The 21240-nt window shown below is 35.1% G+C and overlaps 1 protein-coding gene across 12 annotated transcripts in view; it reads right to left on the bottom strand.

The window, feature by feature from the left end:
• The window catches only part of KLC1 (kinesin light chain 1), a 50145-nt gene that overhangs the window by 5750 nt on the left and 23155 nt on the right, over positions 1–21240 (bottom strand). For 3 of the 12 annotated variants that reach the window (XM_035551421.2, XM_035551419.2, XM_035551418.2), the window contains exons 5-15: positions 20184–20409; positions 19607–19694; positions 18767–18868; positions 18058–18231; positions 17813–17912; positions 16880–16929; positions 16724–16791; positions 14718–14826; positions 10959–11120; positions 5451–5581; positions 761–827 (exon numbers count right to left, since the gene is read on the bottom strand). In XM_035551421.2, the coding sequence (XP_035407314.1) occupies positions 761–827; positions 5451–5581; positions 10959–11120; positions 14718–14826; positions 16724–16791; positions 16880–16929; positions 17813–17912; positions 18058–18231; positions 18767–18868; positions 19607–19694; positions 20184–20409 (1277 nt within the window). Of the gene's footprint in view, positions 1–760; positions 828–5450; positions 5582–6305; positions 6959–10958; positions 11121–14717; positions 14827–16723; positions 16792–16879; positions 16930–17812; positions 17913–18057; positions 18232–18766; positions 18869–19606; positions 19695–20183; positions 20410–21240 lie in introns of those variants that run through there. The other 9 variants (XM_035551422.2, XM_035551420.1, XM_035551426.2 and 6 more) reach the window with 5 other exon arrangements.

Genomic DNA, 21240 nt, shown 5'->3' with positions numbered 1-21240 from the left:
TTTGGGCTTATTTGCTGCTTTGGGACAAATAGCGAGGAAGATCCTCATGTGCAGTTTCATTAGTACTGAAGAAGTTGTATCTCCCTAAAATTAGTTGCAGTTACTGTGTTAGTAAAATGCACAACACTGTTTAGAACATGGAACGTTGCTAGCATAAATGACAATATGGGAAACACTGACTTATTAGGCAAAAACAAGAAATGGGAAGTAGCGATCGGGCACACCATATACAGTTAGGCAAGATAAGCTTATTTTAGCTGAAGCAAAAACTTAGCAGGCATATTTTAGAGACTATTCCTCTACAACCTCAGCAACAACTGAAGTAACATTTAAGGAAATCTGAAAATGTACAGCAGTTAAGGTGATGGGGCCCTTTTCAATAAAGATGCTTAAGAAAAAACACTTTTAGTAACTGAGCTTTACTAGTTCTTGTTGTTTTTTTATTTTTAAAGCAGTGTTTACACGGACGTAAGATTTCAGAAGTTTCACATCCATCTTAATAGTTAGACAGTCCAAAGCCAGAGACTGCCTTATATCATGAAAACTAATTGTCTTTACTCATCTGATTTAAGCACTTGCTTAAAATTAATTCACAAAAGTGTTAAAGCATATGCTCAAGGCATCATGTAGTAAACATCTTACTGAATTAGGATCTCGCCAATCACTTATTTCATTATTTATCATACTTTTTTTTTTTTTTTTAAATCCCAAACCCTACCAATAATATCTATTTTTGTAAGAATATTGTAGGGCTTCTTACTTGAAAATGATCTTCAGTAGCCTTGCCACCCATGTTAAGAACATTCAGAGAACTGGCACGCTTCATGCTGCAACCAGGACAGTGAACATGCAAGGATAAACTGATCAGAATAGCTGAAAACTAACAGCTCTAAAAACACACGTACAACAATCACCAATGCACAGTTAAGGGAGTTTTAACAATGCCCCCGAACTGATCGGCGGAATACCCCTTAAGATAATTATATGAATTAAAATATTTATTATATTCAGTTCTAAATTACATCTAAAACCAATTACAAGCTCCTCAGAGCTTAAACACTTCAGGCAATTGATTTAATTGCAACTAAAAATGAAATCTCAATTTTTAAAGCACATCAAATTAATACATTGAGTTAGCATTAATTTTTAATTAGCTAATCCTCATTTTCATTTTTATGCAGCTTCTTATACGAGCATCGAAACATTCAGACAGTTTAGGCAAAAGTGGTGAAACAAATTTGTCATGTAGGCAGTATTTAACTTGGAAAAAGCTAAAACAAACATTAGTTTAGTACTTTCTGCCTCATCTATAAATGTCCAAAATCTGTTATTTCAAAAAAAACATTTAAAAATATTTTATCTTAAGCATTTCAAGGTGAAGGGAAATAAGATGGTTGCTGCTTTTATCTTTGGTCGTGCTGGCTTTACAGTGCTTCGAGCAGTGGTAACAATAACCCTAGAATACTGTACTGAAGGTAATGGATGAGGAAAAAAACTTTAAATGTAATCACCTACACAGGAACTACTGACAGTCAAAATTTCACTGCATCACCAGTAATATGTACTGGTGTTTGAGGTAAGGATTAATAATTTGTCTCCATTTCTAAAACATAAACGGCATCTAACAATAATATTTTAAAGTGTGTGTAATGAAATTCAAGGTTAGTCTGAAGCTTCAGATCATCCCAGTGACTACAACATCAACGTCCGACATCCTTAATCCCAAAGCATCTGTGCATTACTCAGAACGCCCTAGGTTTGCCTTGATTTTTGATTAGCTATTTAATGAGCTAAGAACTCCTCAATGAGAGCTTTGAATATACATTGGTGAACTATTCACAACAAAACGAGGCACGAAGCCTGCAGTGTTACCTACAGCTGTACCAAGTCCACGCAAAGTTTCCAATGCCTTCCAACAACATGGAAAGGTTTATCCACACAGATCACATTAAGCACTAACCACCTTTTCTTTCTACTGAAGAAAGACTACTAACACAGTCAAGCATGCGTTTTAAGTGCTTTCATAAAGCAAAGGCTAAGCAGAAAAACCAAAACGCTAATGAACACAGGCAATAGCTGCTGTGCAACACAGGCCTTCTGTTTTTTCCCTAGCATTGAATTTGAATGTTTCAAAAGCCAGAATGCACACAATTTAAAATATTTGACATGAGTGTTAGCAACAACAAAGCAAAGACTCATGCATAGTATACACCTCTCATTTATTTAAGGAAACGTGTACAACAGAGGTTATATATGGAAGTCAAAGTTAATCCGTAAAACACAAAACATCACACAAAACTCTCATCAAAAAGAGCATAAAGGTTTATGGAAAACATTCCAGGGAAACGGAAAAATTTGTGTAAATTTTTACAAGTGGATTTTTGTCCTTGCTGAAGTGCTAATTAAAGTATTTATCACATCACTTGTGAGGTATGAGGTTTTTATTTTTAGAAATCAAACGCTTCAATCTTTAATTAAGAAATATTTAAGAACTTCAGTCTGGCAAATGCACTTTCACTCTATGTTAGAAATTTGAACAATTAGCAAGGACACTGAATTGTTTTTCTGCTGTATATGTAAGTGCAACAATGAAAGCTTTTTTTTTTTTTCAATTTTAAATTACAAATCCTAACTGTTCTGCTCTATGATAAAATTTTATAAGTGGAAAAAAATCAAATCTAAGCAATAAATAAATAATCAAATATAAGCAAAGTTAAATCACTGCAGAACTGAATTCTGAAATATGGTAAATAACCAAAGAACTGACACCATGCTTCCGCTATTGTATGTTTCAATGAACAGTTCTTTGGAGGTTTGTTCTTTCTTAAAGTAATGCAAAAGTCTTTCTGACAACAGATTTCCCTGGTAAGTTTTCCACTTTATTCTCTTCAACCTTCTATGCCAAGCAGTAAGATGAAAATTAAGTCTTTAGTTCATGCTGTGATAGTAATATATTTCTATTTGAGTATTTCTCATTTAGAATCAGACCATTTACTTATTACAGAAGCACAGTATAAGCATCAGATATAAATAAATTTCAAAATAAAGCAGCCTTCATAGCTGGGACCGCAGAGTATATCGCTAAGAAGGGAGCCATGTAAGTCTTCTACCTAGACTGGCTGACTTGGTAGCAAAAATGACTTCTATATATGCTATGGCAGTATTGTAATATTCAGCTCATAATTAAATATCAAAACATCTGCATTATAAAAACTTAAAAGCCCTTTTAGTAAACTCAAACAGAAAAAAATATATTTAATTCAATTTACTAAAGTTTCTTCAGAAAATTAAATTAGAATGCCTTCTTAGAGTATCAATATGTACAGCTATGCTTAATGATCTACAAAGTTGGTGTTTAATACCAGGAGTATTAGCTGTTTTTAATAAGAAATGCAAATATAAGTTAGGATAAAAAGGATTTATATCTTACAAGAACATAAATATATTTGTCAATACACTTAATGTGCATACCTACATAAACGGCTGCCAATACAACATTTATTACATGTTTTAAGAACAAACTATTCTTTGAGAATAACAATGACATCTAAAACCAAGAAGATTTTGTCAAAAAGGGAAAGCAAGAAAGATATTGCCATCTTTCCAAATTCCTTTCATACTGATGTCTTTATTTGAGGAAGTATCTGGTGATAGAGACCCCACAATACAATTAATGTTAATGTGGGTAGATTACTTCTACACTGGTCAAATAACATCACAGAAATGCAGACAATAAAAAGGGAGAAGAGTTTTTACAGGACACTGCAAAGTCAAATGTCTTCAAGTACGTGTAATTGTAATGTACTATACCTATTATCATTTACTTACTTCAACTGCAGAAAGTTAGCTGTCTTTACTGCAGTAAACAGGGAATTAAACTCTGACTTTTAAGAAACTGAAGACCCTTCTATGTCTCACAAAAAGGAGGAGCAAATGCAGAATTAAGTATGAATATATGCATATATATCCCTACAAGACTGTACCTGAACTGTGATGTATGACCTTTAGCCAGAACTGAGTAGAAACATAAAACCAAAGTTTAGAAACGCTAATACTAAAAGCAAGAAAATTCCTTTAATTCTTTTCTGGCTTGCATTTGCATATTTTCTATAACTCCTTCTACATTTGCATACTTCTTTCTTCTAATTACATGTTTTTCACAGTTTATTCCCAATCTGCCATCTCAGAGGCAGTTCTCAATTATGCATCAACAAATGCAAAGGGAGTTTTGACGTTGATTTTGATTCAGTGCCTTCACCACTTCAACATCAAGTCTGTGACAGCTCTGAGAGAAATTTCAATTAAAAATTTTCAAAATCAGATCCAACTGAAGTTGAAACATATGTGAGGAAGAAAATTCAAAAGATTGATGAATAATCAGAAATCTTTGTGTACTGCAGCTGTACACAATGTTTCACAGCCACATGAAGACATTAAGACAAAATTTCATTGGAGCACTAACAAAATACATTGAGAACTTGCCTGCAGATCATGTTCTCAGGTATCACCATCATCATCATCTATTCTATTACTCATAGATGCAAGTCAGAAGTTAATCCAAGCTCTCTAATTTAACTGTTTTAAAACAGTTCAAATTCACATTGGCAAAGAGTTTCCTATCAACTGAGTTCCAGTTTTCCACAGCAAGGGAAAGTTGATAGCATTTATGCTGGGGGGTTAAAACAGAACAAAAACACAAGGAGTGCCATTATGAAAATAGGAGTACTAAATTTTATAACATTTCCATGTGTCTGCAGCAGCCAGAAAGTGATGAATGTTTTTTATGCATTTACTAGAAATATACATACATCCAAAACCATAATCATATGGTAATTAGGAAAGTGTGCAAACTCTGAATTGATAAAATTTGGATTTTTGTCGCTGACTTCGTTGAAGGTCAAAATGTTTGAGAAGCACAAATAGGTTCAAGCTTTTCAAAATTCTCCTCTGCTCTCTGAAATCTGGGTTTTCCCAAAATACTAACTGAGAAGGGCTCAAGTCAGTAATTTGCTTTGTACTCATAGCAATATATAAATATATTAAACTACAGAAACTCTTGTCTTAGGTTTAATGTACTCAAGCTTTTATTGTTAAAAAACAAAGGTAATAGTTATCATCCTTTATTGCTGCATGAAAAGGAGAACTTTACTACTAATACTGCCCAATAATTCTATGAGGCTTGTTTATTCAAGTGGCTAATGCAATAAAAAGGAAAAAAAACAATTAAAAATTGAGTTAATTCCTAAAAGCAAATATAACTCCTCAGATGTTAAAGAACTTTCATTATATGCTTAAGATAAGTTTTTCTATTTTAATTTTCTTTAAGATTCTATTCTACATGACATGCAGTTACCTAAGCAGAGAAGAAAACACTGCCTTAGGTACTGCACTAGACTACAGTGGGGGCACAGAACGAGGGCACACCAGCACAGCTAAGAATAGATAATTACCCTGGATTCTTTGGTTCACTGTCTCGTGAACTTCCTCCCTTCAGCTTTCTAACCAGCTTCTCACTGCTGCGTCTAATGGAAGCACGAAGTTTGCTAAAGGAACCACTGCGTTTTAAAGATCCAGTGCCATCCTGAAAAAAATTGAACACATGTGAAACTGCAAGAGCCTTTTGCCCTCCCCCAAACCTGGTTACAAATATTTATTGATATTAATATAATCTTGGTACAATTACCTACATAGAGAATACCGTATAGCTACAACTTTACCAATCCAAAATGGTTCCTTCCATCAAACTGTAACAAAAATTTCTGAATTGTGAAGACATGCTCAAGCAACGATTCATAATAATTAGGAAAAAAAAGCCATAGTATGTCAAACCATTCACCATCACCATGTTACCATTTCATAAGAACGCATCGTGTTTAACAGAGTACAAGCCCCAAGTGAAAGCATTCCATCAGTCTAGAAAGAAAACTGTTTTATTTTTTTCTAAATATCTATGGTACTTGCAAACATGTTTGTTTAATCCTAAAGTCACTACGCAAAACATTTCTGATCAGAAACATGTATGGTTAAATTATTGTGCATCATTTTAACTCTCACCAAAGAAAGTGTAAAACATGACACAAACACATTTTTTATACGTTGCATTCATGTTTTACGCAGCTGTGCTCATCCAAAGAAATTTCCAACTGAGCACAATTCTATTTGTATGTTTTACTCTTAAAAACAAAAAACAAAACAGTTTAGTAAGAGTGACCACTTCCTACTTCAGAGATACCTTATGTGATTATGAAAGGAAGAGTTGTAGAAGAAGAAAGCAAAGTGCTACTAAGCAGACCAAGACAGACACCTGAGTTGGAGTGAGTTTATTAGAAGTTAGAAAGACAAATACACAAATCACTGAACACCAAGATTAGTAGAGAAAAGCATAATTGCCAAAATTTCACACAAAGACTAAACAGCAATGCTACTTTAGAATAATCATAAGTGAAGACATCCAGAGTTCCATATTGATGTTAACCATGTAATAGGTCTCTAAATACATTTTAAAGCACTTGGAGAACATGCCTTACTTTTATGTGTTTTTTTTCTTTTTTTTTTTGTTTTGTTGTGGTGTTTTTTCTCCTGTAAAGATCACCATCATGCCATTTCAATAATACCTTGTGTGATACTTTTAACTACCTTTTTTTTTTCCATAGTGAACAGCTACTTATAAAGTTCATTGTTACTTCTTTACTAATGTATTACACAGCAAATGGTTGTAATAACATTTTGTATGACTAGATACATATCTGGCAAAGCTACACGTGTACAGAAATAGAAAACCAAAAAGGACACCAGCACTGAAGGAATGGCCAGTTTACAGGGAAGTGTAGCTCTGACAAGAATCTTAAGGGGTTTGCTAAAACACAGCAGTCAGTACTGAAGAGAGAAGTTAAAGCTTGAAGATGGTGCACGCCCGTCATGCAGGAGACAGTATAAGAACCACAAAAGGCATCTAGGCCTGTCAGAAACGGAGAGAGAAAAACTGAATGAAACTGTTGGGAAAAATTCAACAGTTTTCAATTTTGAACAGTTAGGTTTACAGTATTTCTAGGTCACACTCAAAACAATGTTTTCCAGAGTATTTGGACTGCGCTCAAGTACAAAGTGCAGGCCCTTGCAGTTACCAGAACATTAATGTTTATGCAGTTCAGCCTACATCACTAATGTACAACGTACAAACGAGCATGAATGATGCTGTGCATTCGTTAAGTTAGAATTGGTACAAAATACAAAACATCTTGAAGAAGGGAGAGCTTTGATATTACATTTTGTAAACAAGGAAAGGATTTTTCAGCTGACGTTAACGCAAAAATAAAGGGAAAAATAAAAAGAGAAGAAGGAAACAGAACAAGGTGCATTCATTTCAGCTTTAACTTCTGTGAGGAATTTTCCTCGAACAGAACTCTAAGAAGAAAGAGCCCCTAACCTCCAGACAAAATTCTGTTCATTCTCTTCAGGAATTAGAATCCACCTACCTGTCAATTCAGTCTCTTGAATGTTTTAAAACACTTATGCGTATATATACACACATACAAATATACATATATAAAAAAATCCAAGTGGAAACTTCTCTGCTTTCACTAGTGCAACAAGGCAGCTGAAAGAATTTGCCTTTAAAAATAATCTGGGGTTCAATCAACACAATTTCCACTCTTGGTGCAAGTACAGATGCCACTACTGATACCATCAACATGTGTTGAGAACCTTTACCTACAGCAGCAGGAGCATTCAGTAATTAACACGGGTTTTGCGGGTGGCAAAATGCCTTGCTACTGGGTGACTGAAAGATCAAAATCTAACCAAAGAATATTTTTGTCTCAAATCCTATCGTGTATGTTGGTCAAACTTTTAAGAATATGCTTCCATTTGGCAGGGCTAAATAAACTGAAATCTAAAATTCTAGTTAGAAGTATTCGATCAATGAAAATGCTAGTTATTCCTATGTTCTTAAACCAGTTATGCTGCAGTAGTCACAATGGTCCAAAGACCAAAGGCAAAACAAGTTTGGTAGCTATAGAGTATAACTTCTATTATGCTAACGCATTTAGAATTAGTAAACAAGCTTTTGGGTACTTCAAATCTGAAATATAAGCATCAAGCTTCCAAGTTTAAGACTGACTGTAGGACTAACACCTTCAAAACGTATTCAGGCTAAAAAAAAATCCTAAATCCAGTGTAAGCAAAACCAGCACCACCACTAATCACAGAGATATCAATTTCTATGGCAAAGTTTAACTGCCAATTTTTACATCACTCAGGGAATGAGAATCACCTCTGTTTGCTTACAACTCCCCACCATTATCACCTCCTGTACTTTATAGCTATCAGCTACAAGGCCCATCTGATTTGACTGTCCGACATTCTCATTTTAACAAGAACAACTTTTACCAGCTAGTATATGGTAACAAAATTTACTGCTTTCATTTCACACCTGAAACTGGACTTGTTTGCCCAAAAGCCCAGCTTTTTGAAATATCTTTTATTATTCTAACCCATATATTTCCTTACACTAAAAACATTACCTTAAACACTATTATACCATGACAATTTTTAACTGTCCTCCAACTGGCTGCAAAATCAATTGACAAAAATGCCCATCTGATATACTATCATTTTCTTAAAAGTGATGCAAGAGGGAACAGATTTATTTTCTTCTTTAGAAAGTGACAGTGATAAAAAAGATGTAAATATTCTAAGCAATAAGAATCTTGAGCTAGAAGAACAAATTTAAAGGATTTGCAAAGATAATTCTCCAGATTTCTGGTGTTTTAAGACAAAAATACATCATTGAATTTTCAAGTATCTTCTTAGATTTAAAGAATGGACTTCACAAGAAACATGTAAAGATGCACTATACAACCTTAGTTAGTTCATTTTAATTGTTAATTACAAATTTGGCTCAATATTTCATTTCTTTTTGTAAGAATATGACATTGAAGCACACAGTGCTTGCTAGGAATTACATATAGAAGTCACTTAATTACAATATACTCTTCCAACAAAAAAATTCATTGAAGTTTGATGCTCTACAGACTTCATCTACTCTGACAGCCAAGAACATGAGTCAGCTTGAGCACCTCAGAAGAATTTAAATGTAAAAGGCAAGCCTTTCTTTAAGCTCTACAGACAGCCTGATTAAAAATCTATTATACCTTGTGAATCAGAATATTTTGTCTGGAGGAAACACACAAGGGTAAAAAAAAACTACACCATATATGTACAGGGAAGAACAGCACTGAAATAGAAACACTAGCAGTGTGGAGGGAGAGAGAGTTGCCCACTTTATATATAACATGTAATATAAATTCTTAAGAGGGGAAAAAAAAGTAAATAGTGAAGATCAGAATAAAGCAATGCCACTTGAACACACTAAAAATGAAAAGTTTGTCTTGGGAGGGCAAAATTGAATTTTTCAGATCAAATTTTACCACTGTGTTCCATTCAAATATTGACCTAGAAATACTGTCTATTGTTTTTCCAGAAGGCCCTTTCAATCCAAAACCTGCATGCTTGTTTAATTAATGTCAATAACAGAAAAAAGTTTTATCCATTTAGAACATATAGTCATGCAAAGTACAGCAGAAATTCAGGGAGGAGTACAGTACACAGTTCTAACGCTGAATGGGCAAAATTAGAGTTAAAAAAAAGTTATCCAACCTTCCTTTGGATTTATTAATGATGCAGTATTATTCACGAGAGATGCTGATTGACTGTCTTGGCACTCAGAACACCAATGCCAAGAAAACAATAACAAGGAGACAAAAGAAAAGACGGAAAGAACATTCTCCTTTGAAACTAAACCAGTATATTTTATCAAGGTTTCTTTGGAACTTGTAGATTTCAAAGATTTGTGAAGCGTGGCTTAAAAACAAACAAACAAAAAGATTGCTATTGTAAGAGAAATGAAACTTCAGAGCACTCGGTATTGCAAAGTAGGCTACTTCCCCTCCCATAAAGCAAAAGCAGGCAAGTACACCACTTCTATAATCTAACAGAATATTTTCAGCAGAACTACAGCTGGGAGTTAGTTAACAGTGCAATAGATATCCCATTGCTAGCAATGGGATAAAGCATGGGAAAGATGGCGTGGGAAGCCAACAAGTACATAAACCAGATCAATTACTGAAAGGTTGCACTGTCTTTGAAATAAAGGAAAAGAATAGTTAGAAGATGCGTATGTAATCACATCATATGTGTTTAATTTGTGACAATCAGTGTTACGCTGTGAAGCCAATACATAAGAAGAACAGAAACAAGCCCTGACTCCAGTCAAGTTCTAACATGGGAAAGCGATACTAGTATTTCACCTAAGAAAATGACAGCAATTTCACATCTCTTATGTGATGGCATTGCGTATTCAAATGGATTGTGTAACAGCCTGAAAAATTAGGCTGTTTCTTCTATTAAGTTGTGTAAGGTGGAGATTGGAATTATTTTAATATTAGGTTCATCAATTTACTTTAAAACCTCTAACACTTAATACATCTCCATAGCAAATGTTGTGATTCCAGCAGATGCAGCACTTTCAAGGAAACATTTAAACTGTGGGCAAACATGGCATCAAAAGGACAAAAGCAAAAGCAAAAGTTGATTGCCAGAATACTTCTACCAGTAAAAAGAAACCCACTGAAAAGCAACTAAATATCAGACCATAACCAGGACACTCAATCAGCATTAATTAACTCAGAGTTAAATACAACTGCTTGGGATTCTTGAAGAAATTTCACCGTTCAGAACAACAACAGAAAGGATGTTTTAAAGTTTTAAAACATTACATTTGTTTTTGATATGATCTTATGAAAAACAAGATATTACTCTTTATTTCTTAACTGATTCTGCAGAATTACAAATGACAAAGTAGATCAACCATGAACCAATGACGATACGATAGGCTGGTGAGGATTTGTGATGGTGATAATTTATCTAGGCTATTTTCTTAAACTGTGTACTGTACTTACCCCATTCCATTCTACGCTCATACTCACTTCCTCGCCTCCATCAGGCCCACTCTCGTATTTTACCACATCAACATTGAGGCTTTCTCGGCTTCGTCTTTTTTCTGTGCTCTCAGGGTCATTCAGCACTTCAGCAACTCTCTGTTTATGAACATTGTCAAGACCCTGAGAATTTGATAAAACAGAAAGAGGTTTTATTTTATTACTTGCTGTACTCGTCTGCAATTCACAGAAAATAACCATATCAACAAACAAGTCAAATACACAATTCCATCGCTCTGATTCTGCTTTCAACAACTACCTTTGGCGTCTGAATACCTAATTCCTACACACAGTTGCGTTTTATTTAAAATACAGACATATGACACAATACAGTATTATATCCTTCAGAAAGAAATACAATAGAAGTTAAATAATAGAATAATAGAAATTAAGCTTATAATAGGCAGAACAGACTAGATATACAGACAATGAAGTATATTTACCTTGTTTTAAAGAATGCCTATCGATTACCAAGTAATCCTTTAAGTATCTTTAAGTGCTAAAATACCTTTTATGGGGTATTTAACCCTGCACTAAAAGTAAAAGGAGAAGTCTTTAGCACAGAAACTAGAATAAAAATAAAATCATGTTCACTCTCTTTATAATAAACCTAGTCCACATCATAAATAATTTTTGCTGACAGGAAGAGGTCCCAGAAGAATACCTTGCACATACGAAAATACTCTGCGTTTTTTACTTTGCAGCATCAGCAGCAAATAAAAGGGGGTATCTCTAGGGTAAATCCATGAAGTCCAGCACAATGTAAAAAGAATACAAAAACCATGCAGAAATTCTACCTATTTTTTACACCGTTACATTCTAAAACAGTATGTGCAATTGCATATTTTTTAAAAATAGGAACAGAAAAAGATAAACAAACGAAACTAATTATAAGACTTGCACTGGTCAGTGATTAAGACTTCGAATCACCTGCTCAGAATTAACCACACAGGCAAAAGATAGCTTGTTAGTACAAGCAGACAATTATTCTTCACAGTGATTATCCAGTAAAAAGCGATGCAATCCACTGTTAATAGCTTACACAAGCATTACATGTCACAGGGAACATGTCATGTCATTGGGAACACTATTTCTGATTTGAAGGCAATCCGAATTTGGCAATCCTAAAAGCTAAACAAAAAGAAGGTTCACCTTCACTCTTAAATGCAGAACAAATACATGAATAATGATGAAGGCTGTTGTTGCAGTGGCATGAAGAAATCAGGTTGTTGGATCCCAACAGCTGCTTTCCACTAACTGAAGAGTTGGACAGCCTTCCCTAATGGAATTCTACACACACGGAACCGTGAAACCAATATATGAGCGTGTATTTTCATTTCCATTAGGCCATATGGCACAAAAAAGTGACTTGAGTTCACAGACAGCAGAAAAGCGTAGACTCAAAACAGCTTTTATACCAATCCTTTTAGCAGCACAGATTATAAAAAGCATAAATCTATTTTAATTGTGGTGATAGCTCACATATGGACTTTAGGCTCTGTTCCAAAGCTATCTCATTTACCTCACATATTTAAATAAATAAAAATAATTTAAAAAATAATAAAAATACACCACCACTACCAAAAAACAAGTAACAACAACAAATGATGAGGAACTGCACTTTGGAAATTTGTTTGATTCTGTCAGGAAAGATGAAGGGCAAAGAACTTGGCTGGTCTCCAAAAACCTAGGACGTACATCCCAGAAGCTAAGGCAAACAAAACATGCATGAAGGAGAACAGAGCCATGGAGGACTGATGCTTTTCCATACCTCAGAACAAAAGCACCTCTTTGGTTTTAGCTCAGAAGGGGAAAATGCATTAACCCTGCCTGTTCTTTAATGCCTTTAATAGAAAGGCATTCAATGCTGCTAGGAAGACAGCAACATCTCCTACATGCCCAAGGCTAATGCTGCATCTGATGTGACATATTAGGCAATAACGGTGTATATATTACATTACACACCAATGGAAACGTGAAGCATGCTTAAATAAAAGTGAATTATCAGCAGCAAGCCTCCAGCGGACTCAATGAAAATGGAGACAAGGAACAGTTTTTCCAATGGTATCAACAAACCACAAGCGGGCTGATTTAACAGTACTCTAAGAGAGACTTCCGACAGCAAGATTCTCCCATCCTTAATTCCCAAATAATAAAAAATAATTCCAGGTTTCTCACACACACACACGCACACACACATATATATATATATATTTAAATAGGCAAATATAACTACAAGCAATTTTTCTTTCAGTCTTATTACTATCATTTTATGTCCATTTACCTTTGTTGTATCCACACTTTAAAAAAATAAATCAAAAAAAAAATCACATGTAATGACAACAGTAAAACTAAGAACCAAAGGAAATATATTAAGATATGTAAGATGCAATGTACATTCATTTCTTATTTTCAAATCACATTTGAATGACAGATACACCAAAAGTGATCAGCATGAGCTTACTTTATTTTATTAAGAATGACTTTTGTATCTGTATTGACCATTTCCCCTCACCTTTGAATTTTCCCTGCTGAAGAACTTTCCTCCCACATTCATACTTCGCTCTGAACAGTTTCATTCCATTTATTTGACAAATACTTTCTAGTTTTCCACCAGGGTTGGTAGAAGAGTGAACTTGTGTCACCTTGTATCAAAGATTGCTGAATTCACCAGGAGAGCATGAGATTTGCCAGGTATGTTTTGCTCTATCACTTTTCTAAAAGTCTGCTTGTATAATGCACCAAACACTGAAAAATCATTCTTTAAACAGTAACTTCAAATTAGTATAACCAATTAAAAAATAGTACATTAAAGATATGGTCCATCATTTAAGTCATTTTACTTGAACTAAGAATTTAAGTTTAGAATTTTAGATGGCCACATAAAAAAAAAAAATGCTTCTGAAAAATACAGATCTTATTTACTATTCCATAAGAACACAATTAAAATTGAACTTTCCAAGTTTTTTTGTTTAGATTTTCTTATTTTTGCTTTCCATCTCAACAATCCCTATTTGCTTGTCCAGTGTTATGTACTTTCATATTAGACATTCTATGAAATCATCCCAAAGGAAAGGAAAAAAACAAAAGCAGTTTCCTATCTTTTAAGACAGTGAGAAAGGGTTACTTGAACAGATTTGACAACACAGAGACAGCCTTAAAAAAAGCAGAGTAGTCCGCCTCAAACTTTAATAACCATCCTATTCTCCGCAACTGATAGGTTTGTAATCGTCTTCCAAAGGTTAGAGTCAAGCAGTCTGCACCAGCCACAGTCAGTGACATGCAGAACAAGAACATCTGGAAGTCTGACAGCTCATTATTAGTAGCGCATCTCAGACAGAACAGCAATACTGGCAAAGACGACTATCAACACAAACTCTCCATTCTCCCTTAGCTACAGTTTGTCTCCCAGGGCATGTATCCAGCTGAGGACTGCTGGCCAACACAAGGTTTTCTGCTTTTCCATTTTGCACATAATTTGACCCACAATTTCAATCATGCCCCAGGTACATGGTGTCACTGCCATAGCAATTAACTGTTTGCAAGTGTTAGGACGGTATTGATTTATCACTAGATCAGACTAAAATTCAAGGGGGACACCAGGCACCAGACAATGAATAGCTAAATGTTTATATATTTTGCATGTATGATAGATACTGAAGTTGAAAGTCTGCATAACCATAACACAGAGATAGCACTAAGGGGAATTTTCGTACTTGCCTGTTTACGAGATCTCATTGCTGCCTCTTCTAATGTTTCAGCAGCTTCAAATTTGCCTTGCCGTCTGTAAAGTGCCCCAAGGTTCTTTAAGGTAGTTGTTACTGTTGGACTATTAAAAAAAATGAATACGTTAAATTCTTTATTAGTTTGCGGATTAAGAAAACAAATGAATATATCCACTTTTTTTGCGATTATTAAATGTCCTGAAACATACTATACCTTACTTCACATACAGGAAATATCTGTTAAGCCATTTCAAACTGCACTAACAACTCACGCTAGGATTAGTCAGCAGCCCTGAACCTGAACATTAGTCACTAGCCTCTAGAGCTACCCAAGAGAAAACTGGAGTGCCATATCCTCATGTTTCTCAGATGCATCTCCAAAGGTTAAAACTTAGTTCAATCCTGATGTGTTCAACTGAATAACTCCGAAGCATCCAGAAAATATACCTACTCATACATACAGTGGCTGTTACTGTAGCATGCATTAGTCACAAAACAAATGAACAATTCCTTTCATCAGCTATTAATACCTATTTTCAGTTTCTGTGCAAACTAGGTTTGAACAATAAAACAAAGGAAAAAGATAGCACGTTTCATTAACAAGTCTCACACTCCAAAAAGACATTTTTGATTCAATGGCACCATGAGAATTAGCTCAATCACAATATTATTGCTTGAAGGTTTGCTCCTGTAACAGCAGAGGAAGGATTTCCTCATGCATTAGAATGAGCTAGAACATGAAAAACAAACCAAAAAATGCATGGCACCTAGAGTTCAGGGTGAAAAAAACAGGGTAGATTTCAACAGTACAAAGGTTTTTTGTTTGTTAAACGTAAGAATTCAAGCAGTGAAGAAAGAAAAAACCCTCACTGAACATCACTAGTACTAGCTGCAGGCTTTTCTTCATTCATTGTACCATGGCGTACATTAAAAAGACAGTTAAGGAACAAAATTAAAACAAACAAAAAACATTTCACCAAGTATGATGCATACTGAAACGCTTGTTTCTCGTCTTCCATTTTAAGATACACATTGTCAGTCTCACAAAACGAATATTCTTCAGGCTTTAGAAACTCAAATCACGCAGAAGTGTAGCAGTTTATTTTTTCTTCTGCCAGCTAGAAACCCAAGGCTCAGTTATTTTACTGCATTCAGCTCTGGAGCTCCCAGCACAAGAAGGACATGGACTTATTGGAATGAGTCCACAGGAAGACCACAAAGATGAACAAGTGGCTGGAGCACCTCCCCTATGAAGACAGGCTGAGGGAACTGCAGCTGTTTAGCCTGGAGAAGAAAAGGCTCCGGGGAGACCTTACAGTGGCCTTCCAGTACCTAAAGGGTGCCTACAGGAAAGCTGGGGAGGGACTCTTTGTCAGGGGGTGTAGTGATAGGACAAGGGTGAATGACTTTAAACTAAAAGACGGTAGGTTTAGATTAGATGTAAGGAGGAAATTCTTTACTTTTGAGGGTGGTGAGGCACTGGAACAGGTTTCCCAGAGAAGCTGTGGATGCCCCATCCCTGGAGGTGTTCAAGGCCAGGCTGGACGGGGCTTTGGACAACCTGATATAGTGGAAAGTGTCCCTGCCCACGGCAGGGGGTTGGAATTGGGTGATCTTTAAGGTCCCTTCCAACCCAAACCACTCTATGTTTCTATGATTATTTGCACAGTCTCCTTTTTGCTTCTGGTCTTCTCTAAGGGTTTTGCTGGGGCAATGTCAGGGAGAGCATGCATGCCAGCCAACAGTATAAAAAGAAAGGTGACCTATACTAGATCTCATCAGCCTAGATTAAAAGCAGCCTCAGGACATGAAAACTGCTACTGTCTGTGTTCCTGAAACCCAGTTTTGGGCCTGAATATCTAATACTATAGCTTTTGTAGCCCCAAGCAAGTTGCTTGTTTGTTTTCATTTCGAACATGCTTTAATCTGACATTTCTAGATACTGTGTGCTGCTATGTGGTTTGTCCTGTAAAAAAAAAAAAAACAAAAAACAAAACCTACCTATCCACTTTGCAAGCTTTGTACCAGCCACCATATTCTCCAAAAGATGTACCATCTTTTTGTTTTCCCTAAAAACAAAAATAACAATATTTTAGTTATAAATCAATTATTTTTATTTCATGAAAACTCCAAAAAAGATTACGACAATGGCCTTACTTTGCATTCTTCCCTCTCTTCTGCATGCATCCAAATAGGCTTATTTTCATCTGATGAAACAGAAGAAAATATTTTACAGAAGTACAAAGCTACAAAACATTCATTGCAATATTTTCACTCTTCTGAAATAAGGCTGAGAACCAGGGAGTTATGCTACCACCACAACAGAGAAGATCATTGTCTGTACTACAGAAAGAAGCACAAGATCAATAATTTTTTTTTTTTATAGTTTTCCAAATCTCTCTTTTTATTATCTGAACTTAGGAACAGTTACTTCTGAGAAGCTTTGAAACCAATACGTATTGCCATCACTTTGTCATGCGCCTAGTTATGTGCTAACAAACACACATTTATTTCTTTTATCGTAACAACTGTTTCGATATCTACAAAGCGGTGCATATGCTACCATCACAGAATGCAATGAAAATTCTTCACTGTGATTTATAGTTGATGATGAAAAGCATTTGACTCCAATGCATAGTGTAACTTACAGTAAAGTGCTTTTCCCCCCATTCTTTAAACATATTAATGAAGGACTCATATTACCAATATATTTATTATGTCATTAAAATTCTGTACTGACTTTTTTCTGTGAATGGAAAGTGACCTATTTTTTTTGACTCTATAAAAATAGCAAAATTAGTTTCTGTTGTGCATAAATTATGCCAGAAATATGATACATAAGACATAAACCTAAACAAGTTTCCCTCATTTAAGAAAAACTCTCCTGTTGAAATAAATGTTATTACTGTATCTAAACACTTTCTTATGATGAGTTTTGCAGTACTTCAATGCATTTGTAATCTCGCTTTTTAAATCTGCCTCAAGCAGACAACAATTTTAACCAGGATACAATTGCCCTCCTACAGATTTTATTTCATAACTACTACAAAAATCAAGCATACATTCAAATCTAGGGACTAAGTTACTTACCATCTACAGAGCCAAATTCCCGTTCATGAGCACGAGTAAGAATCTCTTTGTATAAAGTTTCCGCTTGCTTAAATTTGCCTTGTTTTAGGTAACAGGATGCCTAAAAACAAAATAGCCCCCCAAAAGGTATCAGCACACTGTTTTATCTAGGTTTGATAAATACAATAAACATATTCTGAATAAAGGTATGTTTCAATTCATCAAAAAACGTTACTTTTTCTTAGATTTATTTATAAATGGCTTACCAGGTTATTCTTTGTTTTTGCAACATTTGGATCATCTGGTCCCAGCTTAGTTTGGTAAATCTCCAGTGCCCTCTGATAGTAGTATTCTACCTCCTCATATTTACCCTGGTTCTGGCATAGTAAAGCCAAGTTATTTAACTGTTTGGCAACATCAGGGTGATCTTTCCCCAGGACCTGAAAAAAAATCAAAAAACTTTTATTAAAACACTCTCCAGTCATCATATCAGGGTTTAGAAATGCATCAGTTAGACGTAACCCATTGTTTTTTAATCCTCAACAATTGCAACACGAGGATGATGAAAGCAAACTCTGAAAGAGAAGGACACAAAAGCCACTCAGTTCTATTATAAACCGAGAAGGCTGTAGAACAATTTGCAATAGGAACTATGTTATATGCACTATATTGTCAATATACAATTGACAAATATACAATTGACTATACTTGTCAAATCAAAGATTATTCAATCAAAAGGAGAAGAAAAGGTAGAGAGGGTTTATTAGAAAAATACAGAATTTAGAATATACCCGGAGTGCTGTAACAGCTATGTAGAACTACTGGAATTTAATACTGTTTTGCATTTCAGACATTGGTAACTACTGTGATTGATCTGGCAGATCTATCCAAATAAAATATAAAACAAACGTAGGGATATTTACTTCCACCCCTACAAAAATCCATTCAAAGGTGCTCTATTTTTTTTAATCGTACCTTTTCTCTGATTTCCAGAGCTCTCTTACACAAAGGTTCAGCTTCTTTATACTTTCCACGTTTACCATAAAGTACTGCAAGATTGTTTAGAGTTGCTGCCACCTGCCAACAGAATAGAAATATCACTTATTGGAATTTGCAGATACAAATATCTGACAAATTAATGTATCTGCAATGCACTGATGTTTTCACATTTTCCACAGTGCAGACCTCTTGAAATTTGCAAATGAAGAAATAAACATTGCCAAACACATACATACATAAAAGGAAATCTAAAAACAAGAATGAACAAAATCATGAAATAATTCTACTTCATTTGTGGAAATGTCATTTAGTACATATTTTCTGCATACATTCTTGTCTTACAACGTTACCCATCAAATTTATACTCAGACCCGCCTCACTTTGACACAGGCTGCACGATGTGAGATACCCCAATTTTAAACACCAAGTGTAAGTGTTTGATTTATGTTTCATTTAAAGGCAGCAGCAAAACAAATCAGAAGTATGCCTTCAAGTTTGAGAAAGTGATCCAAGTAAGCAAATTTTAAATCTTTCTTCACAAATTAATCTCCCATAGAAGATCCATGCGATCTGATCCAAAAATCAAATAAGTGCAGATCATTTGTGGTGAAACAGCATCGAATATAACCTTCAAAAGGCACGTTAAATATTTAAGAGAAAACGAAGAATTTTACAGTGTGACCTCCTACCTGTGCTGTTTAGAGATAAGCCAGGTCTTAAAAACTTTCCTGTTGAGTTTAATATTAGAATGAGTTGGGGGGGAAAAAAAAAAGGTAAAAAACACAACTAAAAACATGATGTTGCATGTATACAAACCGCTGGATGATCTTTGCCCAAAGTCTTTTCACGGATAGCCAAGGCATCATTCAGGAGATTTGCTGCATCTTTGTACTTGTTCTGGTCTCTAAATTTCAAAGAGAGTCAAAATTAATATTGGGGATTCAGAAGAGGAAGTCATAACAGTGAAGCTGGCTTCAGTACTGGCCTGAAGACTGGCCATTACAAGAGAAGAGTAACTCAGAACACATTCAGGAACCAGGAAGTGAAAACCTGAAGCCCATATCTGTAAAGTAGTTGGCAGATCGAGGACTATCATGTACTACTTTCTATACTCTCCAATTTCTGCCTCTAGATCATCTGTAAGTGGGTAATCAAGACATGCCCCCTCAGTAAACCAAATAAATAAATAAGCTTCACTCTCAAGACAAAAACACAGGCAAAAATGCAACAACTTGTTTGTCTTTTAGCATGCGTAGACATATATAAGTATTGCAGAACCCTCTTGAAGGTTTTAATAAAAACCAGGGAATGGAAAATAAATGCTGAACACTGATAGCCTGTAGCCAGATATTAACTATTTAGTTAGCTGACATTTATCTGTTACTATACAAACCTGTACACCAAAGCAAGTATGTTCAACATAGTGGCAACATCGGGATGATCATGACCTGAAGTCTTCTCCAGATCTTCAAGAGCTTGTTTACAAAGAGGTACAGCAACCTCATATCTACCTTGGGATGCGTACTGAATAACAAGATTATGAAGGGTCCTTAATCTTGCTGGAATTTCATATCCACCTTGTTGGGCAGCAGCTGCTGCACTGCTATGCTGCTGTTGAACTGGAAGAAATTCACAAAATTTTAAGTTGTTTAAAAAGATGACCATAACTTGAAAACATTTAAAATTAGTTAAATGACACAGAATGAGACTGAATTGTATTCCTTTAGTACAATGCATTGGTGCTGGAACATGCTTCACAGCAGTTAGTCTGTCTTTAACTATGACAGCAAAAAAGACTTTTATTCTTCATATTCTGTCCTTGCTTTATAAACAAGGGTACTGTTTTAATATTATTTCACACTTCTAGCTGAAAGGGTCAAATCTAATAAACAAATGAAGAAAATAAGAAACTATTTGAGCTCAAACTATTAAGAATTCTCAAGACTATATCATAATTTTACACGCAGAAATATTTTCCTATGGAAAGTTTTTTCTCAGAAAGATTTTCTAAGGAAAGGAACACTAACACAGACGAGTCAAGTACCTGCAGCAGAAAAGCTCAACTGATTTATTTTTTTTCCCTTTATTCTCCTTCTATAAATGTACTTTTTGTTTGTTTGCTTCCCTTTGCTGTAACAGGAAATAATTAAGGTTGGCATGAAAAGGATTAGAACACCTTGGATGCCAGGAGTAATAATTACAAGAGAAAAGGCACCAAGACAAAGCCAGTGTCAACATTTTTGTTTTATTTACTAACCCTCAGGTTTAGCCACTTATTTTCTACTAGCTACTAGGTTTTGGTTTTTGAAACCCCCTTCCCATTCCTCCAAACAACCCCTTTTCTCTTCACCTGGGAGATTTCAGGAAAGACTGAGGAAAATCATCTCTTACTCATTTTTATTAAATTCCAGACAACACACAGGACAAGGGTTCCAGCTGTGAGCCTGACT

Source organism: Cygnus atratus, chromosome 5, assembly GCF_013377495.2.
Source record: "Cygnus atratus isolate AKBS03 ecotype Queensland, Australia chromosome 5, CAtr_DNAZoo_HiC_assembly, whole genome shotgun sequence".
NCBI lineage: Eukaryota > Metazoa > Chordata > Aves > Anseriformes > Anatidae > Cygnus > Cygnus atratus.
The sequence above is the reverse complement of the archived record's forward strand: the minus strand, read 5'-3'. Positions and strand labels throughout refer to the sequence as shown.